At 35.8% G+C, this 25,832-nt stretch overlaps 2 protein-coding genes across 4 annotated transcripts; both read left to right on the top strand.

The window, feature by feature from the left end:
- The first annotated feature begins 1,537 nt into the window (after nucleotides 1–1,537).
- Nucleotides 1,538–9,873, top strand: LOC110798427 (casein kinase 1-like protein HD16). Of its 3 annotated transcripts, XM_022003602.2 has the most exons (18): nucleotides 1,620–1,965; nucleotides 2,044–2,081; nucleotides 2,652–3,122; nucleotides 3,467–3,592; nucleotides 3,669–3,742; nucleotides 3,827–3,896; nucleotides 3,981–4,036; nucleotides 4,148–4,219; nucleotides 4,339–4,433; nucleotides 5,058–5,124; nucleotides 5,211–5,340; nucleotides 5,415–5,633; nucleotides 5,740–5,873; nucleotides 8,017–8,191; nucleotides 8,291–8,381; nucleotides 8,510–8,667; nucleotides 8,759–8,947; nucleotides 9,151–9,873. In XM_022003602.2, exons 3-18 carry the CDS (start codon nucleotides 2,709–2,711, stop codon nucleotides 9,208–9,210), a joined length of 2,130 nt encoding a protein of 709 aa, XP_021859294.1. In that variant the 5' UTR covers nucleotides 1,620–1,965; nucleotides 2,044–2,081; nucleotides 2,652–2,708; the 3' UTR covers nucleotides 9,211–9,873. The 3 variants fall into 3 exon arrangements, with proteins under 3 accessions (XP_021859292.1, XP_021859296.1, XP_021859294.1); XM_022003600.2 differs by having other exon boundaries at nucleotides 1,538–2,081; XM_022003604.2 differs by having other exon boundaries at nucleotides 1,615–2,081; nucleotides 8,759–8,941.
- Nucleotides 9,874–17,706: 7,833 nt separating this feature from the next.
- Nucleotides 17,707–23,966, top strand: LOC110798428 (eukaryotic translation initiation factor NCBP). Its single transcript, XM_022003605.2, has 6 exons — nucleotides 17,707–17,996; nucleotides 21,894–21,989; nucleotides 22,091–22,195; nucleotides 22,320–22,397; nucleotides 23,405–23,524; nucleotides 23,617–23,966. Exons 1-6 carry the CDS (start codon nucleotides 17,847–17,849, stop codon nucleotides 23,746–23,748), a joined length of 681 nt encoding a protein of 226 aa, XP_021859297.1. The 5' UTR covers nucleotides 17,707–17,846; the 3' UTR covers nucleotides 23,749–23,966.
- The last annotated feature ends 1,866 nt before the right edge of the window (nucleotides 23,967–25,832 follow it).

The following is a 25,832-nucleotide window of genomic DNA, read 5'->3' as shown; positions in this document are numbered from 1 at the left end:
AAATGGTAAATAGGATTACAATGTCCGACTAAAATTGTTTTAAATTTAATTAATCAATATCAATTGAAATTGACGTGCAATACCCCTAATTTCTAGCTTATTGGCTTTCTAAAAATAATAATCTCACCAATATAAAATATAAATACGAAATAACAAATAATAATCTTAGCCTAAAATGCAACCGGATAATAATCTCATACTCTGATACTCATTCAATTACATAAAAAAATTTAAAAAAAAAATCCACAACAATGAACCTGGTCATACGTTCTTCGACGTCAGTCGGCTCACAGTTCCCAATTCCCAGCAATCAAAATCAAAAAGCATGACTTGAACTATTGAATTGAAGAATAGTGAAAAAAGTAATTCTTGAAGGATAATAATCTGAATCTGATTTTTTGTATAAAGAAGATGAATTGGTTGATTTTTTATGAAAAGTTAGACATTGGAATGAACTTTTCCATTTAAAGTAATTCAAGAATTGAGAATCTACCACTGTTAATTAGAAACTAAGAGAGGAAGATGAATATGTGAGAGAGTGAGTCTAGCCTTATTGGAAAAATCGATTAAAACAAGAAAGTTTATTTAATTAGAGTTTGAATGGAACATGGAAAATTGAAAATAATTATTACAACTGGGAATTGAAAGAATGTGATACATGAAATTTAATTAGGAAGAATCTGGACTTATTACTGATTCATAGTTGAGCGTTAACATTAACGAGAGATAAGAGAAAGTCGTTGTTTCCATCCAAATAAAAAAAATATTGGGCTCCATATATTGGGCCCTCAAAATTCCGGTGGCCCTGTGCAGTTGCCCAGAATGCACAGGGGCTTAGCCGGCCTTGGTCACTAGTGTTGTTGTAAGCCTTTATAGATATTGTAATGTCGCTGGTTTTTAAGCTATCTTGCCTCAACAAAGACTCCCAAACAGATACACTCGCGTCGCCGGCCCCACTTGTGACTGTTGTGCGCACACAAGTGCCCGATCGGCTTTCGCGTCCCATTCTTGTCGCCAATAGACAAGAGCGCCCCTTCTTAGGAACCTTGCTCGCTCGTGCTTCACGAGCCCCTTTGATTTCGTTTCGCACAAGGCTTGCGCCCCTACTGTCCAACAGGTAGAACCGTGACAACTGGTCTTGTACCAAATAATTCAGGACCGGTCTCCGAACATGAAAATAAACAAATTCCGGAACTGGTCTATTCCGGTTTCGAAGACCGGATATGGACCGGTGCACTCCTATCTATGTTGGCTATGAAACTATTTTATAAAATTTCTAAATCATTCAAGCATTGTCCTCCATATTTATAAGATAGTAACGATAACATCAACAGAGTCAAAACAACATTTTCTTTTCTGTGTTCTTATCGTGTTTAATTTAGGAGACCAAAATTCATCGTTTTCCGATGGATATATCCAAATCCTAGTATTTAAAAAATGAGGGTGGGTCGGGTATGATTTATGGGAAATACCAGTGTAGCACTATCGCTTGGCTGATCATAAGGCCACATTGCATGCTCCATGTTTTTTCGTATTTTCGTATAAAAACACAAGGGTTTTCTTTTCTGTTCTCTAGACACCATTTAGAATTTAGAGAGACATGGAAAAATAAAAAATGAATTCCAACAAAATATAAAAATAAAAATACCACCCAAACATTATATAAAAAAAAAAAAAAAAATACCAAGAGAGATAAGCGTTTAGCGAAGCAAAGCATTGGCATTGCAAAGAAAGACGCCCTCTTTCTCCTCTACCTACAACTTTATCTCATAAATTCATCAAACCCCATAAACTAAAAATAAGATAAAACTATTCATATTCTTTGATTTTTTTGAACCCAGTTTCCCATTTCTCAGAAATTTGAATTTTTGTGTTCTTCAAGTTTAATAAACTTACTTTCATTTCCCTTTAAGAGATTATAAAGATTGGATTTTTTTGGGTTTTCTGGGTAATTTTGTTGCAGATGTAAGCAACTGAAGATCTGTGGCCGATCTTTTTTGGGACTCAGAGTGTTTTTAACTCTAATTTTATTGTTTTTTTCAGCCGATCCTTGGTGGGTTTGTTGCTTAAAAGAAGGATCTGTAAGTGTTTAAATTTGGTTGTACGGTTTGTTTTGTTTAATTTGATTATTTTTCTTTATTTTGGTTTGATTCTTCTTGGTTTAGATGATGATCGAGAAATGGATTTTCAGTTCAAATTTTTTTGAATTTCTTTGGGTTTTGAAAACATATTTTATTCGGTTTAAGTTTTGAATTTATTTTTGGACTTTTTATGTTTTTTTTGTTAATTGAGTTTATGATTTGTAGCATGTTTTAGCCATGGATGAGTAGCTGCTACTTCAGAAGTACAAAAACTTGTGAGATAATAGTCACATTTTTCTGGGAAATAATAGTGAAGGAAATTAAAGAAACGTTACCACTTATTAAAATCATAATCAGTACTCCATATGCTTTTTGAAATGTATGTGGTTAAATTTGTTTTGTTCTAGACCATGCTTTGTTGGTTTTAGCAAATTTTGGTAGTAGTTTATGAATTGGGTAATTGCATGATTTGTATGATAGTTTGGAAAAGATTGGTTAAATACTTGAACTAATTGGTTAGCTTTTTTTTGTGTTTTTTTTTTAATGAAATGGATTCTTATGTTTGGGTAGGAAAGGTGAAAGGGATTATGTTGTAATCTCGAGGGAGGTAATTTGTATGGGTGGACGATGCCAGAGTTGCGAAGTGGAGCTCGAAGATCGAAGAGGCTTGGTGATCTTCAGCAGCCTGCCCCTGAATTGAATGACCAGGGTGAAAATTTTCTTCCATCTACGCAAAACAAAACGAGGCGAAGAGGTGGTGGTAGAGGGAGAGGTGCAAATGCTGCAGCTGGTGTAGCTAAAGCAGCAATAGGAGCTAGGCAAACCGGTGGTGCTGGTCGAGGTCGGGGTGTTAGAGTGATAGATTTAGACCCTGAAATTCCGGGTGACGGTCTTCCTCAAGTTGCGCCTATAGGAGTTGCTGGTGCCACTCACAATCGAGTGGAGGGTGCTGCTGGTAAAGATATTGCAATGGAGGGAGGGAGCGGAGATAAGCTGGTGGCTGCTGAAGATGATTCTAACCTAACACCTGTTCCTGAAAGGGTATATTAATTTTTCCTTTACAATGGCTACGTGTTCCTTTGTTTTTTATGTTTATAATCTCATGTGCTCTATTTTTGGTAAGGATACTTTCTTCGATTGTAAGATCTTCTGTTATTCTTGCATTTGGTATGTTTGTTGTTTCCATTAAACATGTTATTGTATTTCCTTTCAAAATGTATGTAGATCAGGAGTTGATGCCATGTCAATTGGTCGGTGTTCATGTGGCTTTCATTACCTGTTTTGTCTAATCCTTGCATTTCTTTTGAAGATTCGTTTACTTTATTTTGTCTGTTTTGCTTCATGTCATCCTCTCTAGAAATTTGAGTGTCAACTTTATATTCCAGGTCCAAGTGGGCACTTCTCCTGTATATAAGATCGAGCGGAAGCTGGGTAAGGGTGGTTTTGGCCAGGTTTATGTTGGCCGAAGAATGGTTGGCGGCACTGACAGGATAGGACCAGATGCTATTGAGGTAATTTTTGTGCTTATATTGTGGTAGTTCATCTTTTGCATTATGAGGCATTAATGTTGCATATCTATTGTCGCAGGTAGCTGTAAAGTTTGAACACCGCAACAGTAAGGGTTGCAATTATGGTCCTCCCTATGAGTGGCAGGTTTACAAGTAAGTTCAGATAATTGTTTCTTAGCCTTTTGGCAATTTATTTGTTTTAATATGTGTAACTAAAGTCTGAAATGTTATGTTTAGCTCTTTGAACGCATGTTATGGTGTCCCTTCGGTTCATTTCAAAGGGCGCCAAGCAGAATACTACATTTTGGTAAGTTTTTGGCGCTATTACCTCTTTAAATGAATTGATTTGGAACTTCATTTACAATAAATGGTGCTCTTTTTTTTGTCTCAGATCATGGACATGCTTGGACCAAGTCTATGGGATGTTTGGAATTCTTTAGGACAATCGTAAGCATATCTCTCTTCTCTCCCTCCCTCTTTATAAATGATAAAGCCATCTTCATGGTTTTTTAAGTGAATATATATTTACTGTGCATTATGAATGACTACCTTAAACAGGATGTCTCCAAATATGGTAGCATGCATTGCTGTGGAGGCAATATCAATCCTAGAAAAGCTTCATTTGAAAGGGTAAATACCTTTGACGTATTTGGTCATCTCATATTTATCCTCCTTCCCTTTGTTTTTTTTTTTTTGTAAAATATTCTATTGCTGATGAGCAAGCATTTTTTTTTTTTTTTTTTGTGAAGTTTTGTGCATGGGGATGTGAAGCCGGAAAATTTTCTTCTTGGTCAACCTGGAACTGCAGATGAGAAGAAGTTATATCTTATAGATCTTGGTTTAGGTATGTTATTCAAGTTTTAAATTCCCAACTTTTCCTCATAAGAGATGGTTCGACGGACAAACCATATAGGTTTTTCTGTAAACCTTTTCCTCCAAATAAAAACAAGTAAAAGATAGTATGAAGAGTTAAATATTGCTAGGTTCAAGTTCACTGTCTTCTACTTCTTTTGTTCTTTTTTAAATGACACAATTATTTAGGCACGTTCGCCAATGCATGATTTCAAACGTTAATAACTCTAATTATAGATAAGAAAAAATTATAAAAATTTGATATTTAAAAAATATTTATTGAGACGAATCTAATAAGACCCCACACAACTATGTTTTTTCTTAAATATAAATCACAAAGTGAAGTCAAAGGAGCTTGTGTGAATAGTGACATAAACCCAATTGTGTCATGTAAATAAGAACGGAGGAAGTATTTGTTATTCTTTTTAACTTTCAGTTGTTGGCCATTAGCAGCTGAGCGCAATTTGCTTGCTGCCATAAGGAAATATATATATATTTTTTTAACTTATGTTGGTAGGGGTTATTCATTAGTTTCTGAAGCATAATTTACTATTTAAGTTGTGTAATGGTTTCAAGCTATCTGTTAACTTTCTGATTGACCTTTTTAATGGTTCAGCATCTAGATGGAAAGATGTATCATCTGGTCATCATGTTGAATATGATCAGCGGCCTGATGTCTTCAGGTTTGCAAAGTGTTTCTTTGCTTGAAGCTTTGAGTTCTTGGATTTCATGTCTAGTGTGTTACTGAAAATCGTGTGCCCTTTGGCAGGGGAACAATAAGATATGCAAGTGTCCATGCACACTTGGGTCGAACAGGCAGTAGGAGGGATGATCTTGAGTCATTGGCATATACTTTGATCTTTCTTATCAAAGGGAGGCTACCATGGCAGGGTTATCAAGTGAGTTTTTCTTTTGATTTTGATGTATTTTTGATGATGACGTAACTTGCCTGACTTTTTTCCTTCTTGAGCAGGGAGACAACAAGAGTTTTCTTGTCTGTAAGAAAAAAATGGGCACTTCTCCGGAGTTGATGTGTTGCTTCTGCCCTGCCCCATTCAAACAGTTCCTTGAAGCTGTGACTATCATGAAATTTGACGAGGAGCCAAATTATGCAAAACTTATATCATATTTTGACAGCCTGATTGAACCTTGTGCGCCGCTTCGACCTATTAAAATTGATGGAGCCCTAAAGGTTGGTACTTTTGTTTTTACTTCTTATAGCCCTTGTCTTCTTATACGAAGTATATGTTTGCTGACAATTAAGTGTTCATATTCTTCTTTCTATGCTCAATACTTAGGTGGGCAATAAACGGGGACGGATGCTCGTTAATAATTTGGAGGAAGACGAGCAGCCGAAGAAAAAAATACGATTAGGTAGTCCGGCAACTCAGTGGATTTCAGTTTACAATGCTCGTCGTCCCATGAAGCAGAGGTAAAGTGGATATTAATTAGGATGGTCATGTTCTCATTTATTAAAAATCTAATTTTGTGTCTGGTTACTTCTATTGGTAGTATTGAATTACATATAATATGGGGTAGTTGGGTTAAGAAGCGACAAATTGAATTAGGTTTCAGAATGCAGAAATATTAAGAGCTTCAACATGGAACTTTGATCAAGGATGTATATCAGTATATGCCTCAAAGTTGGTCTGACGTAGAGATAATCTCAAACTTTTTGCTTTTGTGATTTGGTTTTTTTTGCCAAAATAAATGTTAATGATGGAACTTATAGTTTTAGTCCTCCAGAAGGATTGCATCTTATATTTACCAATTTTGTTCTATTGTGCTGCTTGACTATTATTCTTTCTTTATTAACATAATTGCGCAAGGTTGTAAACGTGACTTCCTATACGGAGTATTCCTTTTTTGGTGGGATCTTGATTTGTTCATATGGTTTACTCGCATGTTTTAAGTCAATCACTTATCTATTTGTATCCCCTTGGTATAAAGCTTTTCATAGGGAGCTAGTTGACATTGATTTAAAGAAGTACATTGATAAAGCTGGTAAAAGTGGTGTGTTGGCTTTGGGCATGGTTCTTATGACAGATGTTGAAAGAATTTCTAGTAGGTTTTCCGTATTGTTGAGTAGCAGAATGTGAATGTCTGCTATAGTAGTATGTAAACATGCTCATATGGGGCGTAGCTTCAGTTTCTGAAAGGAGAATACTCCGGTGTCTTATCCCTATAAGTTGGTAACATTTTGGAACATTTATCAGGAGCGGCATTTATCTCACTCAAGTGACATTGTTGCGAGGTGAACTTACGATGTGTTGGATTTTGTTCTTTAGAAACTCTTACCAAGTCTTTGGGATGGAGAAACACTTTATTTACACAATTTGGAAAACTTTCCCTTTTTATAGGGGTCAGGTGCTTAGTTGATGTTTTGGGTTATTGAATTTCTTTCACAAGTACACTAGTACATTTCCTATCTTTGCCAATTGAATCTTCCGGATTCTGCAATGTTTTTGTTCCCATCTTGAGGAGTTTTTCTCCTTAAACAAGCCTCAGTCTGCGACCCTTTCTGACATATGTGTTACATTCTGGACGTAAAAAGCAACATTTGTTTTTCCAGATAATCTTTCCATCTGGAAGGAAGTATTAGTGATACGGTGTAAGCATCCATGACAGCATTTGGGGTATAAATATTTTTGGAGTCTCGGAATAAATGCTAAATATCCTGTCAATTTAGCAGGAACTTGCCATATTAAGGGTCGGCCAGAACTGTTTGCTTTTGTATTAGAGTTGTGAGGAAATTATTTCTATGTTGTATGCTGCATTTGGTTGAGTTGACAAGAATAGATTATCACTTCAAAATGAGATGTGTGAGTGCTTACTAAAATAGGCAAAGAAGACTATTGGTACAATTCAATCAACCAATGAGCAAGAAATCATTAGCTAGTTGGAAAGAGTCTAGATTTCACTGGAGAAGTTTTGAATCCTTTTGCCCTCATAGGTTTTTGTTAGCCTGTTAGAACAGCTGGTTTCGTGATGCAGCCTACTATTTTCCCAGCTGTTGGGCGTCATTTCTACTCATATATGATACTTCTGTTTCATTGATATCTAGTGACAGTTTTGTTATATAACTGATATTTTTTAAAAACACAGAGCTGAGTAGCTGACTAGCGGTAAGATCATTGTAGGATTAAAAGTTACTTGATAGCTAATATTATGAATTTGCCTATTCTCTCGAAGTTAAAATCCTCTTTGTGGCTCTGCATGAAACATGGTATTGGAGATGGGTTTTATTAGAAGGAACCTAAATATTTGGAGAATGTTTTATGCATTAGAAGTTTAGAATATAGTATAACCTCTTAACTTGAAACGTGTGTATGGTGCTAGTGTTTCTGTACGCCAAGTCTTTTTATTTGTAATAGGTATATATGAGGGTAGGGGATGATTTGGCTATTGATTTTCTTTTTTAAAATGTCAGCAAAATTGGAATTTGTACTGGTAGTCTGGTACTCAATAACCAGCTCTGTTTCTCTGTTAGGTCACTTATCTAATGAATACTATCCTGGTGTACCAGGTGGCTGTTAGGCTTTTGCTAACTGGAATTAAACTTCCTGCTGTTGCAGATATCATTACAATGTAGCGGATGCGAGGCTTAAGCAACACATAGACAAGGGAAATGAAGATGGATTATATATCAGTTGTGTGGCCTCAGCTACAAACCTATGGGCCCTAATCATGGATGCGGGAACTGGTTTCGGTGCTCAAGTGTGGGAACTCTCCAATGTTTTCTTGCACAAGGTTTTTAACACTTGTTTTAAAAGATTTCTAGTCACTTGTGCAAATTTCACAGGTTTCTGAAACTTACTCACTTTCTGTTTTTTTATGTGTTCTTATTAGGATTGGATCATGGAACAGTGGGAGAAGAACTTCTATATTAGCTCAATAGCTGGTGCATCCAATGGAAGTTCTTTGGTGGTTATGTCTAAAGGTAGGTTGCTAGTATGTATTCCCTTCCTCCCTCCCCAAAACCCTCAAACAAAAGAAAATATGCAAGGGTAAATTTTCCTGATATGATTTTCGTTGAAATGCGTATGGTTGTGTTATTTTGAATTCCAGGTACTTCTTACACTCAACAGTCATATAAAGTGAGCGACTCATTCCCATTCAAGTGGATTAATAAAAAATGGAAAGAAGGATTTCATGTAACTTCCATGACAACAGCTGGTAGTCGATGGGGAGTAGTAATGTCTAGAAATGCAGGATTTACCGATCAGGTATGGCTGTAAACCCCACAAGCTAATCCTTTCCCTGTTTGAGAACTTGTTATGAATTTAATATGATTGATTAATTACGTTTTATGACCAGGTTGTTGAGCTAGATTTCCTGTATCCGAGTGAGGGTATACACAGGAGATGGGAGAGTGGCTACAGAATAACTTCCATGGCTGCAACGCCAGATCAAGCAGCGTTTGTGCTGAGCATTCCAAAGCGTAAAACGATGGATGAAACACAAGAAACTCTGAGAACCTCTGCCTTTCCCAGTACTCATGTAAAGGTGTCTGCCTCTTTTTCAATTATTTTTGCCCGTTTTGTGTTGCTTCAAAATATCATGAAACTATTACTTATGAATTAGCATGTATTTTGCATAAGATTAGCTGAGTGTTAGGATTTACTTATGAGATGTGTATATTCCAATGTACTTCTCTTGGTAGGTTGGTCATACGAAGTATTTACATTTGTTTCACTCTCTTTTGGCAGGAAAAGTGGGCAAAAAATCTCTATATCGCTTCAATATGCTATGGCCGGACGGTGTGCTGATTTGTTTGCGGCATGTACATATCTCGCTGAAGATTTTCAAGTGCGCTCCCTAAAGGCTGGGAACGGGCGCTAACTGCCGCTATTTTGGGTGTTAGAGGGTGAGCCTCTTTTCAACGTCCCAGGGGTATACATGCTTCCATAATGACTTACCCCTCATGTATGTTGTAAAAAGGTGTCCGTATATATACCATTTGAGAGATAGGGAAACCAAAAAAAATGGCTAAAAATTTGGAAGAATGCAACCCGGAAGCCAAAGATGAGTTAGAGGATCTAATTATTCTGCCTGGAAAAAAGACAAACAAATATCTAATATGGAAATGGTATTTGATGTTTCATATAAATGGGGAGAAGATATATATATATATATATATATATTCCAGCATATATATATATATATATATATATATATATATATATATATATTCCAGCAGATAGTATTTTCAATGTAACGCCTAATCTGCTGGAATATATTCGGTAATGAAAAATCTTTCTAAATTTTAAATTTCCTAGCCTTGATAGTTTGTTGCTAATAGAAAGCCTGAACTATGATTTTAGTGCAAAAAATGGCCATCTTATCCTCTCTATTATGTTGGTGGTGTATCGTGTATCGTGTAAACCTCTTGTTCGCAATTGAAATGCATACATATGAACTGATTTTTAGAATCTGAAACATGAAAAAGTTGATGTTTCTAGCCATGGAAACCAACTTGCAAACAAAAGTAGTGTGTATAATAAACCTATATGGTCATCAATTTAAAAAACATAGAAGTGCCTATTATGGCTCGGTTTAATTCCAATGCTCTTTGAAGCTTCGGTGAGATGCAAGACATTTGGGATTCGGGCAGGTGTTTTGTCGGAGGGGTGGCGAGAAGCCTCAAAGTCTTAGACGTGTGGCTGTGCGCGTGCTAGGCTAGGCTAGGCAGTTCATTGCTGCCGATCAACCACCCTTCTCAAAGTGAGGCTATTTGTCTTCGAGTTTGCTGAAAACAGGAACTTACGTAAATCCTTCACACTTGATTTCTGTTCACTTCAAAATCAAAGCATCAAATGCAGTGCAACTTCATGGGACAAAAAATCAAGGAAATGGCTACACACAAACGATTATGTGAGCTCCAGATCAACTTTGACGTAAATGTGGTCCCCTTCTCAAATTTTCGAACTTTTATTTTAAAATTTGGACTGGTTAAAAATAATTATTTCTTTTTTCTCTTTTTAAGCAGTAATTTTCCAAGAGAGAAAATACATTTTTGGGAGAATGTTGCCGGAAAATTATTGTCGAGCTATCGCTTTTTCGGGTACTGGATATGTAACTAGTGACGCTCAGATCATCCTGGTGCATATAGTTGCTCTTCTGTCGCTTTTCGGGTACCGAGTAAACTTTGGTTTTTCATCTTCACGACAGACCGTAGTTTTAGAGAACGAGAATTTTTTTTTGGATTTTTGTGATGTAAGTTAAACTAGTATGAAATACGTGTATTGTTGTGGGAAAGGTCAGCCAAATATAAGTTATAGAATTTCTGTTATCGATATGTCTTGATATCCCTGCTAATTTGTTCAAAAATGCTGACACTAACTCCTTGTGCTACGCATACGACCCGAAATGAAGCCTCGAGCATGCTTTCCTTGAAACTATGTTCTCCCCCCCCCCCCCCCCCCCCCCCCCCCCCCCCCCCCCTTATTTTGTTCTTTTTCGTTCTCGAGAGGAGAATACAAAAAGATAATTATAAACAAAAAAATATTAGTAATTAATAAAAATTTAAAATCTAAATAATTATAAATAAAAAAAATGTAAATACTCCCTCCTTATTTTTTAGGGGAACAATTACAACGTGCGGCCTTATTTTTTTAGGAGTTACATGTTCTTTTTTGGTAACTTTTACACTCAGTCACTCACTCCCTAATTCTTTTTATTTCTTACTTCCACTACAATCATAAACAATTATTTTTAAGTTACTTTTACATCCCACTTCCTTTTTTTCGATTTCTTTATTATCAACTATCCCATTTGCTTATTTTTTTGATAAAATAGTAGAATTATGTTAAACCAGGACAATGAGGGACAAACTTCATATAAACATGTCTGCAACAACAGAAACAAACAACCAAAAAACTAAAGCAAACAGCCTACACAGACTAAGGCAAGCATCATACATATTTAGACACATGAAAGCCTCTAGAATAAATTATCAACTACTCACCTTGGTGTCTTGCAATACTCTCAACACCTTGCTGCAGAGATCTGAATTTCCTGTGATTTCTCTCCTTTCAAAGTAAGTAAACAGCAACAGTAAGCATCAACCTATAAAGTTGATGCCTCCCTGAGTTACTCTTGACCTAATTATAAATAAAATGCAGCTCGTCCGCTCATTTATGTGGAACTCCTCTTAACATCAATCCACCTCAACAACCTACTCCAAACAGCAGCAGAAAATTTGCATTCAAAGAACAAATGGTTTATACTCTCTGCATCCTTTTCACACAAACAACATATATAATGGATCACAAATGATACCTATCTTCAATAGATGATTACAAGTAGCCAATCTATTAAGCACAATCAACCAAGAATGAAGATGCATTTAGGCGGAGCTGGGATATTACACGTGAGTTTTTTTCCAGCTTACCTTTTGCGCATTACCTCTCATTCCCTGGTACACTTTATTGATAGTGAACTTAACATCATCCAACATCTAAGCTCCACCAGTAAAGCTATGCAAGTAATCTTTAGCACTTATAATTTTCCTCACCACCCACTATGCTTGAGAAGGTATGACCATAGTGTTGAGATCCCTAGCTTTCACATAATAACCATGAATCCATTTCACCCACACTTTGTCTTTCTTTTGAGCAACATACCATAAAAGCATGAAAATCGCAGGCTTGTTCCACAACTGAACACATGTCATATTAAGGCCACCGGCAGATTTTGGCAAGTAGACATAATCTGAAGCCACCAACGCTCTCTTAGACACACCTGCAACACTAGTCCACATAAACAACCTACAATCTCCTTGAATAACTTTCAAAACCTTTGAGGCAGAACAAAGACCTAACACCAAAAAGTATGAATAAAAAACACAACCTTTATTAGTTGAACTCTTCCTGCATACGTCAATAATTTAGAAGTCCAACTGTCGTTTCTAGCAATCACCTTTTAATTAAAGATTGACATTGCATGACCGTTAATTTTTCAGAGGAGAGCGGAACACCAAGATATCTAAACGGGAGGTCACCTTTAGAACCCAAATTCCCTAGAATAGCATTATGCGCATAAGTATCCACTTCACAAAAATACACAGAACACTCGGAAGGATTAGCTTTAAGCCCTGAAGCTTGCGGGAAAAATTAAAAGTAGCAAACAAATGCCTTACTGAAGCCTCATCACCCATACAAAATAGTAGCAGATCATCCACGAAACAAACATGGGTAAGGTCCAACCTTTTGCATCTAGGATGGTAGTGAAAGCCAACAATATCCTTCTATCCCTTAAGGCATTTATTTAGATATTCCATACTCAGAACGAACAAGTAAGGAGAAATAGGGTTTCCTTGATGAAACTATCCCACTTACTTCATTATTATATAACATTCAACTAATCTTTCTCAATACTTGTGTCGGTCGACATGTAACCCTTAAAAATACGGAGGGAGTGCTTCTTTATAATTTATATAATTATTTTCTTCAGATTTTTGTGTTGTACATAATTATTTATTGTATGAGTATTGTTGGGTCATCTTAAAATATTAGTTATAGAATTTCTATTGCCGATAATTTGCGTTCTGATACCCTGCTAACTTGGTCCCTGATCCTAACACTATTTAGTTGAATACGCATACGACCTAGGGTCGAGTCTCACGTGCTTTACTTGAAAATATATTCTTTTCTCCCCATTTTTGCATTAATTAATTTTGAAGTCAGAATAATTATAAATATAAAAAAATGAAAATAATACTTTATTTATTCGGTTTTTTCACCAAACATCCCCGAGATTTAACTTAATTCACCAAATACCCTCATGTTTTCAATAATTCACCATATACACCTCAGGTTTCAAAAATTCGCAACTTTCCCATATCGTTAAGTCACTGTTAGAATTTAGGATTTCATCTATTCATCCATCCTTCATCTTTTCTCTCCACCTTCGTCATATTCTTCACTCTCAATTTCTCTATGATCTCCCTCCTTTCAATTCCCATGGCTTCCAATCCTCTATCCTCCCCATGTCCCAAAGTATTTCGAAAAATTCGGGAGAAAGAAGAAACAATTTTACCTACCTAATCCTCTCATGTATCTCCTCCTCCAACAACAACCAACAACGACAACCTCAACCCCATCTCTCACTTCCCACTCTAACTCCACAGATGATCCGCTTTATTATTGTCGTACATCTTTTCTCCATTTCTTGGGTAATTTAGAAATTGTAAGTTTTCGTGCTTCTGTGACTTTTTATGGTCTAGAGTACCACCCATTTGAAGTTATGATGCTCTTTGGTACCTGAATTTGCACTTCCTGTAATTTGTGCAGTGGAATTGATGAATTAAATTTGGGTGTGAGTTTATGTGCTGCAAAATATGTGAGTTTTTTTTTTCCCGAGAATTTAGTGTAATGCAGTATACGTAAGTTTATATTTGAGAGAGGTCAATGGGTAGAAGAGAAAGTGAGAAAGAGAACAAGCCATCGTTTTGGTATGTAATTGAATTACCCAATAAAATTAAAAAGAAAGGATGAAGGTGCGCTTGAGGTGTGGATGAAGGTGGGAGAAAAATTGATGGTGTAAACTAATGAAAACTTGGCGGCATTAGATACTAGGGGTATATGGTGAATTATTGAAAACACTAGGGTATTTGATAAATTAAGTAAAATCTCGGGGATATTTGGTGAAAATATGTAATCATCCGTAATTATTGTATGTAATTACGAAACTGCACGCGGTGAGGGAATTCAAGCCGTAATTTTCATCGGAGAAAACCACTTTGTGTTGTTGTTGTTGTTGTTGTTGTTGTTGTTGTTGTTGTTGTTGTTGTTGTTGTTGTTGTTGTTGTTGTTGTTGTTGTTGTACTTTAAAGCAAAGTGACCGCGTACAAGTAGCAAAAACAATGTTCTAAATGCATGATTCAACCAACCTAGTGTCATGATTAGGATTTCACGAAAATGATCCTTGTCTTGTGTTTGAATGTATTTTTAAAGTTTGCCAAAATTAGCGGTTCGTTCCCGTACCCGAATCTCACATATTCGGTTTCAAGATTCTATGCCTTATCCAAAAGAGTCAATTTTGGTCCTTCCAAACCGGACCCTTAAAATGTTTGGTGGCGACTTCTTCAAGTTCAAAATTTCAAAAACCATAGGGATAATCCTATACAAAAGAAAACACCCTACAGTATTACTCCGTAATTATTAGCGAATTTCAAAACCCACTCAAAATTTTCACTTAGCCCTCTTCAGTGAAATTCTCAAGATTTTCAATGAAAAAAATCTATTTTATTATTTATTTAGAGGAGTACACTAATTAATAAACACTATAAAAAATGAAAAGCTTTTCTACTCCCTAGAACTATCCTCGCCATTTTCCATTTCCATTTCCATTTTTCTAGTAAATGACGATTGACATGTATATCGTTCATAGGATAGTGATTAGACAATTATTTGAGTTGTTTTATCTTACTTTTAGTATTTTTAATCTTTATTTCCCTTAATTTCTTATTTTGATTATTTATAGCCTAGTTTAGCTATTTTTGTTAGTTTTTAGATCTTAATCCCGTAATTTATGTATTTTATTTGTTTTATGATTTTATAGTTTAATTATTTTAGTTTTAGTTATTAATTTCCTATTTTCTATTTTATTTTTCTATTTATTATTATTATTAATAATGTTGTTGTTGTTGTTGTTGTTGTTGTTGTTGTTGTTGTTGTTGTTGTAGTTGTTGGTGTTGTTTCAGCTCGGTTTGATGTTGTTGTCATTGTGTTTGTTTGTCTTCTTCGTGTTCGTCTTTGTTTTTATCTTTTTGAATAAAGATTTGTTCGAAGATAATATACATGAGTGCGAGTGTTTTATGAGGAGAGGGGAAGGTGGTGGAGCTCAAGGGAGTCCCATATAGCTTAACGTAGATTTTATAGCTTGTTGAAGGAATTCTAGGTGGAACAAAAATAGTTATGAAACAAACGTGGTAAGGCAGGTGTCCAAACAGAGGATTAAACAATATACTTCGTATAGAGTAAGTAAGAGTAAATCTATTAAAACACTAGTCTTAAGAGAATTCTTATATTTTTGAAGAATGATTGTAAGGGCATGGTGGTCATTACGCTGTACCAAAGAGGCAATTCTTGCTTTTAAAAGGTTTAGGATTATTTAGGAGCTCAATTACTTCTTAAGCTTGGATGTGGACTAGTCTTCTTGAAAGGCCTTTCTTATTAGACATTACCATGTTTATTGCTTGATAGTTGATTGTAGTGAAGATGAATAAACGAGGGAGAGGTAAGGTAAAGAGGTGGTGGGAAACATGGAGAGCGAGTGAGTTACACGCATGTCTTTACAATAAATTGTTGGGGAAAACGAAGTCAATTCTCAGGAAATTGAGGTTATCGCCGGAAAATGATGTTAAGTTGTTATTTTTAATACATTCGTTAAACCAAAAGGTACTTTTTGACAAAAAGTAAATCCAAATAAGGTACTACTCCATCTGTTTCTGAATACTTGAAAGTTTTGGTTTTTGACTATCCATACATCAACTTTGACCAAAATAATATATAAAAATCAAATGTTATTGTGTAATACTCTCTATAAGAAATAATATAGCCATGTGGCATCTCGTTAGACTCGGTTTAATGTATATTTTCACAATATCAACTTTTTATAACATTTATGCGAGTAAAATTGGAGTATTTGCTTTTTAAGTCACGTATTGGAGACCGTGAAAAGTCAAATTTAACAAATAATAAGGGACAGAGGGAGTATGTTGTTAGGCTAGTCTGTTTTTTCAAATATTAATTTTGATAATTTTTACTAATATATAATTGTATAAACTAGTGTGTGGCCCGGGCGTTGGCCCGGGTTTTGACTTTTATTCGGATTTATTTGTTGTAAATATGCGCCCACATAAATGATTTCGTCATAGAATTATGGTGGTGACACAAGATTAGCGGTCGATTAGCAACATTCCCAAGCTGAAACCCCACATCCGAAATTCAAAACAAAGTCAGATAATTTTCTTCATCATTATTTGATTCATTACTCTGGACATTATTAGTTCATCGTCTACCCAATGGCACTTTTATACCCATTGGTGGTCCCTATCACATTTTCTCCTCACATGTAAGGAGAAAATGTGAGACAGTTCATGGTGCACCCGTGTGCATGTATATTGTTCTATAATTACTAACCGTCAATGTTTCTCCTCTTACCCCAGGCTTATTTTTTTTTGTTTTTGAGGCTTAATCTAGGAAAATAATAATTGTATATTTATAAATGAAGTAATCATTCCCTTTCTTTTGCATTCAATTTTATTAAATTTGTTATTTGTTGTAAAAGAACATATATGTTTATATAGAAAATATATCATAAGTTGTAGTTGGTTAAGATGGTAGGAAGTGCAACATATAACAAAGAGGTCAGATGTTCGATCCTTGCTACATGTTTTTTGGTTGTCAATGACATGTCATTATGCTGATTAGTGGTGACGTGGCGTAATAAGGAGGGATATACGCGACACGTATACGTTCTTAAAAACGCATTTTAATATATTAGTATAGATTTACGGTCAAACTAGTGCATTAACAGTGTGATAGATAATCTATTTAAATTATTAGAAACGAAGAGAATATTTCTTAGATGGGTGTTTGGCTCGCGGATTCTAGGTATGGAGGAAGTCCAAATACATGCCTGGCATGTATTTGCAAAAACATGCCAACCCCAAATAAAAAGGTAAGTGTAAATGTTAAATATTTTTTGGGGGAAATGTATAACGGAATTGTAAATTTGTAAAACGGGGTGGTGATTTGGCATTGCTGAGTTGGTATTGGTATTACAAAAATGGTATTGGTATTACAAAAATGGTACTAAACTTTTTTTAAATGAAATTCATTTTCCTTAAATGGTACTCGTTTTGTACTAAATTTTATAAAGTGGTATTAATATCACAAAAATGGTGCTAAATATTTTAAAATGGTATTCATATTACAAAATTGGTACTCAATTTTTCTATATGGGATCCAAGTTGGCAAACGGGGTTGACTATTCAACAATTTCAAAATGGTTGGGAAATTACAAACAAGCCCATGACATGTATTTCATAATACATGCCTGGCTGCGATTTTGACGTCCTCCTAGGTATGAGGTATGATTAGACCTTATAAACCCATATCTAGATATGAGGTAAGGGAATAATAAATTACAAACGGGGGAGGAGATTCGAAATGAGAACTCCATACAAGTGTGCGAACTCAACTCGCTTAAAAACGAGTATTTTTTGACAATTTAGCCGGATAAATAAACAAAACGCACAACCTCACCTTTCCACGCGAGTGTCCCTAAAACGCGTCACTCATCTTCCTGACTGTCAACTAGTCCCAACTTCATCAGTTCATACCAATTTGGGGGTTAGGGTTTGAAACAAAGAGGTTTATCAACAGCTTCTGGGAAAATGGACATGTCAGACAAGAATCAAATTTCACTCAACACCTCCATTAACAACAACAATCAAGCTGGTGCTGATAATTCTCTTGTTGATCGAGAAGCTGAAGATCGTGAACGCCAAGCCCGGGACCTCAAAGCCGGACTCCACCCCCTCAGGGTACTTTCACTCTCTTCCTTCCCCCCCCCCTCATTTTGCAATTCTTTGCCAATTTTGGGCACAAATTTTTATTTGATTCATATTTTTCTGTAACTGGATTAAAATTATCGCAAATTGGCAAATTTGTTATTTTTAGGTCCACCTGGTTTTACCAATTATTAATTTTGTGTTGCTTCTTTGGTATTGAGGTTATAGTTTATCGAACTAATTTGGTAAAATTTAGTGTGTTTTTTTCAATAAAAATTGAATTTTGCAAAAAAGTTGGTTTTGGACATTGGTATTTGATTTGGTGTGTGTAGATGGTTTGTTGCATATACATATATGGGTTGTACCTTGTTTTTAATTTGAAAATTCGTATATTTGAGGCTATAGTTGGTTGTTTTAATGGGATGTGTTGGCTGACCTAATTATACAAAATGCTAACTGGGAAAATTATAATAGAAAGGACATGATGCAGTTATAGTACTCGTAATTTTCTTTATTTTTGGGGACAAGTGCTGTTTTGGTACTTGATAACAGAAGTGTAACGAGGTTTTGAGTTTGGAATTGTCAATGGTTTTCCCATCTTTTGGTTGAAGATCTCTATTTACTTGAGAAGCATTTAAACTACTGGAGACCCCTTGTTACAGGGATGCGTTTACCTTGATGTAAGAATTAGCCTGCTTCAATGGGATTTAATATGAATCGAGTTCTACTAACTAGCCCATGATTTCTTTTATACTGAATTATGGTGCATCTTGAGAATTCCTCTCTGCAGTTGCGAGTAGGTTTGTAATGGCGACTTGTTACATTAGAGTAATAGAACTTTGAGCTTGTGGGGGTTGCAGTTAGTGAGTCTGAGCCAGTGAGGAGTTGGGGACCACACTAAGATCGTAGTGCAGCTTCCCTAGGAACATGTGTATTACAAGTTTAGAACACTTTAGCAGCTTCATAATGTTGCAAGTATATTTGTGATGAAGATAATTATTGTGAATTTTGACATGATGCTACTTATTGAAAGCACAAGACAACAAACTTGATGTGACCGCTGACCATCTTTTTCCCTTTATGTAGAGAGAGTTGTGATTATTTAGGAAATTTGGTGATATTATTAGGATATACAATTATATTTCGGGGGATACGTAATAAAGTATCGTTATAAAAAGACCCTCTCACTCATTTGCAAAAGGAGGGTTAAGGATGAAATCAGTTTACCATCTTTTGCTTTTCCAACTCTGGGTGCTCTTTTACTGGCATTTGATATTTTCAAGGGTATATTTTTGGGTGTAACTGAGTTATTATGAACAATATTTTGGTAGCATTGAATAGAATAAGCAGTGAAGTCAGGTGTAGACGTGTAGTAGGCTCTCTTCGCTATTTGGTGAACCATGATGTTTCTGCAAGTTAGTTTCTTCTTTCGGGTAAAGCAGCAGTCTTTGGAGCATGGTGGGATAACTTTCATTTGGTCAGTTTGGCCAATGGATAGATGGAATTATCGGATACTCGTCATATCATCCTATATTCCTATCAAATGAAATCTTATTGCTATTCCTGCTCACTCCATCAAGTGGAGTGCATTATCTTGAAAATTAATATTCATATTTCTAATAGTTTAAAGGTTTCTAGGAATGCTAGTCCCATATGCTTCAGCATTAAGAATATTGATTGATGTGCTTAGATGATTTGAGGAGCATATTGAGTTGGCAATGTAATTTACAGGGGAGCAATTGAGATGAACATTGCATTACAATAGAGTGTGGGATGAAGAATATATTTCTAGGGCTTTGTCCACCTTCATAACAACAAGCGGATGCATTTGACATTAACTTGATGATTTGAAGTGGACCTTTTATCATCAAAAGCTAAGTTTCTTAATATTTATTCAAAACTCAAATCATCAAGTTAATGTCCAGGAATAAAATGAGTTGGTTTTCAGTGCATTTTTAGAGGCTTGTTAACAGGAGTTGGTTTAACTTGGAATGATAAAATTTTTGGTTGATCTCGTCTTTGTGATGCACTTCTTGAATCAGACTTGTTGACCCGTAGTAACATTTTAGTACAACATTCTGTCAATGGCAGACTGATATTAGACATTTTAAGTAGACCGATGTTACGAGGAAGGGAAAGATAACATAAAAATATAGTAGATTAGTAGGTAGGTAGATTAGCTTGGTCTTTATGGTGCAGCACTTTGGGATGTCGCTGACTGTTATCCTTCCATGTTTGACTCTGAGATTTCCTTACAAAGTAAAAGGGTTCAGACAAATGGTGTATTTACTCACCAGAGAATGTGTAACCATCTAACTACATACTTCTCATCTTGGAACATATTAGTGCATGGGATTCTGATATTTGGTCAAGTATACAGTTTAAGAGCTTGGTTAGTTTTTAACTGATCCTTTTTTGTGCTAGTTATCTAAGGTCAATCTATATTGGTTAAAGAAAACATTGGTGACATTTGCAGGGTTTAAGTAAGTGGGATGCAGCAACTTTCTTGCTTAAAATTTAAGCAGTATTTTGCAGCCTCTTCTTTGTGTGTGGAGCATTTTAGAAGCAGGTAATTATGTTCTGTTTTGAGTGCTGACTACTAGAAGTGATAATCAGGCAGACGTAGCCTGCATGTAATAGATGTTTCATGTTTGCAAAAATTGGTGCTGTGAAGGATTGTCCTTGAAAAGTTGCAGTTTTCAATACATTAAGAAGGGATTAGCTATTAGCACGTTTTTGAGAAACACTGGAGGAAAGGCAGAGTTAAGACTTTAGAAAATGCTGCAGTTATTTCTCTCCTTGTTTTGGGGCTCATCCTACATTTACTAGAAGATTTCGGGTTAACTATAACTATAAGTGATACCTCTTAACTTGTTTTTAAGTAGGGGGTTCCTATCTGGTTATCAGTTTTGGCTTTTATTTCGACCTTACTGCTTGCAAATCTATTCTGCCTTACGCATATCTTACAAGGTAGTTTAACTCATTGTGTAAAATGTCACGCCCCTAAAGGGCCAGGCAAATGGGATAAAGCGCTTTTCTTAAAAGTCTAGGCGAAGCGAGTTCATTAGTGGCGCAACTGAGGCGTAGATAGTTCCTTTTTACACCTTTTTTTTTCCGATATTTATTAAGTGTCCCTCACTTCAATAAGGCACGCCGAGGACAACAGGATTTCTATTGCCTTATTGCGCCTTGAGCTTTTTTTATACATTGGTTTAACTGGTAGGCTGATATCTCCGGCCATATTTTTTATCAACTTCTCTGGCAATTAATCCTATTGAATCTTATCATTTTTGTGGCATTTTCCTGCATTATTTTCTTAGCAGATATTTGATCTTTTTTTTTTTATTGTAATTTGTTCTGTTCACCTGCCTCTTTCAATTCCTGCTATTCCATTGTTGAACTTTTTGGGTTAATGTTTTGTCCAGTAATTATTTTTTACATTTTCATTCTTGCTTAAGAGTTTATATCTTTCCCAAATAAAAATGTTCTTGACTATATTCAAGTTAATTTAAGTTGTTTTGAATTTTGGCGTAGTTTGCAGCAATTAGATCATCTGCTCCTCATTTTTGTTAAAAGCTGATATGTTATTAGAACTTTAGTACTCCCTTTGTCCCTTTTTGTTTACCCTATTTGCCGTTTTAGTCCGTTCCTAAAAGATTACCATAAAAGCTCATGGGACCACAACTTTAGGTCTCACATAAAATACATTTGGTCCACCACTTTTGTCTCTTTCTCAATTCCACACAACCAATTCTAAATAAAGCACTTCTAATACATGGGGCAAACAATTAGGGACGGAGGGAGTAACTAAGATTTGTAGATATGCGCCAGAAATAAAGGAACCTGTGGATAACTTGTCTTTTATACCTTTTGTGTTTAGAAATTGGGTGATCATGTAATTACTAACATTGTATTGAACATTACAAGCAGCACAAGTTTGTATTTTGGTATACTCGTCGAAATCCTGGTGTGCGGACACAAACACCTTATGAAGAGAGCATAAAGAGACTTGTGGATTTCAGCACTGTAAGTTTTTTAATGCATTCAGTTGTGTCATATTAAGGTAGTTCCCTCAGACCCTCAGGCAAATGTTGATGTTGATTCTTGATTGTTTTGGGTGTACATAGGTTGAAGGATTCTGGGTCTGCTATTGTCATTTTGCCCGTCCTTCTACATTGCCAAGCCCAACTGATTTGCATCTTTTCAAGGAAGGAATTCGCCCATTATGGGAGGTAGCTCCTCGATTCTAAAATTTGAACGCCTTTTCTTGGCCATGATAATGCTTTGATGGATTACTTGTGCTCTCAGTTTGATGTATGGTTTAATGTTTTAAACAATGTGGGCATTCTTCATTAGGATTCTGCTAATTGCAATGGTGGAAAGTGGATCATCCGATTCAAGAAGGCTGTTTCAGGACGTTTCTGGGAAGATCTGGTCAGTGGTTTAGTTTTTGAGTCGTACGTCTTTTCTGATAATTTGACGTTGAGCTGTTTGAAAATTTTGATGATTGATTTTTTTTGAACACTGGACTGGGAGCCTGGGACTGCTTCATACCTAAATGAAATTATAAGTGGGGAGGGAAACAATTGAAGTCCTTTCTTTGATTGAACAAGCAGAAACGGTTACGAAACATCCTGGAATACTTGTCATGTTGTCCCAACTTCCAACCGCTTATAATTAAGATCATCTCATTATGTTACTAAAAGTTCCAATATCCTTCCTCTTTCATCTCATGACGGTCTGCTATGACGATTCATGTTAGCCGACCCCAAATCATTTTGGGATTAAGGCTTTGTTGTTGTTGTTGTTTAGTTTACTTGATATTAATGTGCAAACCAGGGAGAGTTTGAAATGGGTGATATTGGGCGTAAAAAAAGGTGGATACAAGAGAGATGAAGTAAAAAGGTGGTAGGTACAGGAAATAGGGAATAAAGGGAAATGTGGATCAATTGTGAGGTAATTAAGGATAACCGGATAAGATAGTAAAAGGTGTTCACTAAAAATGGAGTAAAGTAGTAGTGGGTAGAACAAAAAAGCACCCTACACAGAAAGTGGGTAGAACAAAAAAAAAAACGGAGGTGTAATTGGTTCAACTAAGTCTTTGGTCTGTTCATGCCCGGAATGTTGTGCTAATGTGCTTTATAATTTAACAAGTGTGAAACATGAATTCAGTTGTTGCGCGTGGTTAAATACTTGCGTATCTGCCCTTAAAATAAAATTGAATACCGGTTTATCTTTATTACTCCATAACGCACTTGTTTTCTTGAAGATGTTTGTTAGCGAGCCTGATATTTGATTTGATTTGATTTGATTTGATTTGATTGGATTTGATTGGATTTCTATTGAGCTTGTACAAATCTGAATAACTATATCATAGCGAATAGTCTGAAGCCTATAGCCTTTTGATGTATTCACACTTGGTTTGCTTGTTTATCTTCCAGGTTTTAGCCTTGGTAGGTGACCAGCTTGACTATGGGGATAATATTTGTGGTGCAGTACTTAGCATAAGGTTTAGTGAGGATATATTGAGTGTCTGGAACAGGAATTCAGCTGACCATCAGGTTTGCAATTTGAAACAATTATTAACTTCACTAATATCAATCTTGTCTTATGTGGTAACCTCTTTGATCTCTCAAATTTTGTATGGTTATAGGCTGTAATGGGTTTGAGAGACGCAATAAAACGACACTTGAAGCTTCCTCACAGCTACGTGATGGAATATAAGCCCCATGACGCCTCTTTACGTGACAACTCTTCATACAGGAATACATGGCTGAGGGGATAAGTTAAGGCGACTTTTGTCTAGGAAGGGAGATCCTCTAAATGTGTTTTAGGAGTTGCACCTGGTCATAGGTCCTCACTTCATGATGTTCCTTCATGGCCAGATTCGCAATCAAGTGATGTCCTTTGAGGAATAATGTACCTGTTGAACTTGTTTGTTTTGGACGTGAATACTTCTATGCTCTAGAATGTATTGGACACATGTCCTGGTTTTACTGGTTATTTCTCACTTCTTTCTTGTTGCCAGGATTCAGGATCAACCACTATAGCTAGGTCATTCCTTTTGGTATTTACACATCATTTCAGCTGCGTCTAGATTTCATTTTAGCGGGATTTATATGAAACATGTTCTCCCTCCATCTAAAACCAATAGTCTCATTAATCTATGTCAGAAAGTGGCTGTGTCCAAAATGGATGCAAGTGACTTGTATTGGCACTGATTAGTGTCGTATTGGTCTAAATTAGTACCCAAAAGAGCCACTTTTGTTATCGGTATTCACATACTCTTCATTGGTACTAAAAATGATTGTATTGGGTGACTTGTGTCCAATTATATCATAAGCTACTTGACGTTTAGAAATCCTTGTCACATATCCTGTTAATATGTACGAAAAGGTTAATCACATTTCTTTAATTGAAAACTAGCCCGTGTCCGTGCTAATCCACGTGATTTCTATCAAATTAGAAAGTTAAGAAGGAGATATTCAGATTATATAAAGCTACTCCCTCCGTCACGGAATACTTGACCTGTTTTTCTTATCGGGCCGTCCCTTAATACTTGACCTGTTTCTAAAAATGAAAATATTCTAACAATATTATATTATTTCTCACTCCACCCCTATTAACCCACCTACCCCCTACTCCATCCAAAAAATAATTAAAAATTCAACCCCAACTTTCCCCCAACCCCACCTCTTAACCCACCTCCCACTAACTACATTAAAATAATACCCCACTATCAACTACTACCTATTAAATTAAATAAGTCAATTCAAGTCCCTTAAACACTGTGCCGGTCAAACCGGGTCGAGTATTCCGGGACGGAGGGAGTACTATATGTTGAAAATATAAAACTTCGTATAAATTTAGAGTAGCTTTGAAAATCTGTAAAACAACTTATAAACGTTTATCCTACTGATAATTAACATTTTAATGATGTTAGAAAATCAAAACGTTGGTAGCTTCGTATTTCATTTCAATTTTGTTTTAGTCTATTTAGCTAGCTTGAAATACGCTTATCAGAATGATTATATTAATTGGTTTTGTATGATTACATATTTACATGGGTGTTAGTTGATTTTCGAAAATAATATTTTCTTGGTACTACGTGATCATATATTTATGTGTCAAATGTTTGTTTAAGTTATGATTTTTCGTAGCTGTATTTTGATGTTACTCCCTCCGTCCATTTTTATTTATTTTTCTTATTCCATTTAGGGCGTTTCTTTTTAATCTTTATATTTGGAAATATTCCTTTTACACTGTAACATAAATGATCTTAACACTTTGTCAAAATTCATGCTAAGTGATTGTTTTGATCAGTCAAATTCATCGGGGACTCGGGGTATTAAATCTCTTAACACTTTTCCATTTGAGCATTAAATGTCTTTCACTTTTCTAATGCCAAATTTTGTAAAAAGAATGCAAAAGATTATTAATAAGTGTAACTTGCATCTTTTAAGTAAAAGAAATTGAACCCTTTATACATGTGTGAGGGGGTCGAAAAAGCGCGAGGCTAATGCGTGACCTTGTCCCTCGTGGGTGTGACGATTCTTTTTATTCAATCAAGTGTAATTGGATTTCCTGTGAGTATACACCCAATTGACTAGTAATATAAGAGTCGGCATTCAGTTTTTAACGACAATGAGAAAAACTGACAAAACCCGGTTATCGTGACATAAAGGGAGTGCAATTATGTTTGACCACGACGGCCGTAGGTTCCCTTGTGATCCCTGGTGGGGGGATCTCTCAATATACACCCGCAAGGTAGAGATTGAGGGTTCGGGGGACTGTAACTACCGAGAGGAGTACTTCGCTCGTCGATAACTCCAGAGGCAGGATATCCTTACTAGCTCAACATAAATAATT

The sequence above is a fragment of the Spinacia oleracea genome, chromosome 3 (genome assembly GCF_020520425.1).
Source record: "Spinacia oleracea cultivar Varoflay chromosome 3, BTI_SOV_V1, whole genome shotgun sequence".
NCBI classification, from domain to species: Eukaryota; Viridiplantae; Streptophyta; class Magnoliopsida; order Caryophyllales; family Amaranthaceae; genus Spinacia; species Spinacia oleracea.
The sequence above is the reverse complement of the archived record's forward strand: the minus strand, read 5'-3'. Positions and strand labels throughout refer to the sequence as shown.

Bases quoted from the DNA above. Each gene is read 5' to 3' on its own strand.
- LOC110798427 (XM_022003600.2), top strand. From the start codon at position 2,709: ATGCCAGAGTTGCGAAGTGGAGCTCGAAGATCGAAGAGGCTTGGTGAT. The intron at 5,125-5,210 runs GTTTGCAAAGTG...GCCCTTTGGCAG, and splicing joins CAGCGGCCTGATGTCTTCAG to GGGAACAATAAGATATGCAA. The intron at 5,874-8,016 runs GTAAAGTGGATA...CTGCTGTTGCAG, and splicing joins CGTCGTCCCATGAAGCAGAG to ATATCATTACAATGTAGCGG.
- LOC110798428 (XM_022003605.2), top strand. From the start codon at position 17,847: ATGGACATGTCAGACAAGAATCAAATTTCACTCAACACCTCCATTAAC. The intron at 17,997-21,893 runs GTACTTTCACTC...CATTACAAGCAG, and splicing joins CCGGACTCCACCCCCTCAGG to CACAAGTTTGTATTTTGGTA. The intron at 22,196-22,319 runs GTAGCTCCTCGA...ATTCTTCATTAG, and splicing joins GAATTCGCCCATTATGGGAG to GATTCTGCTAATTGCAATGG.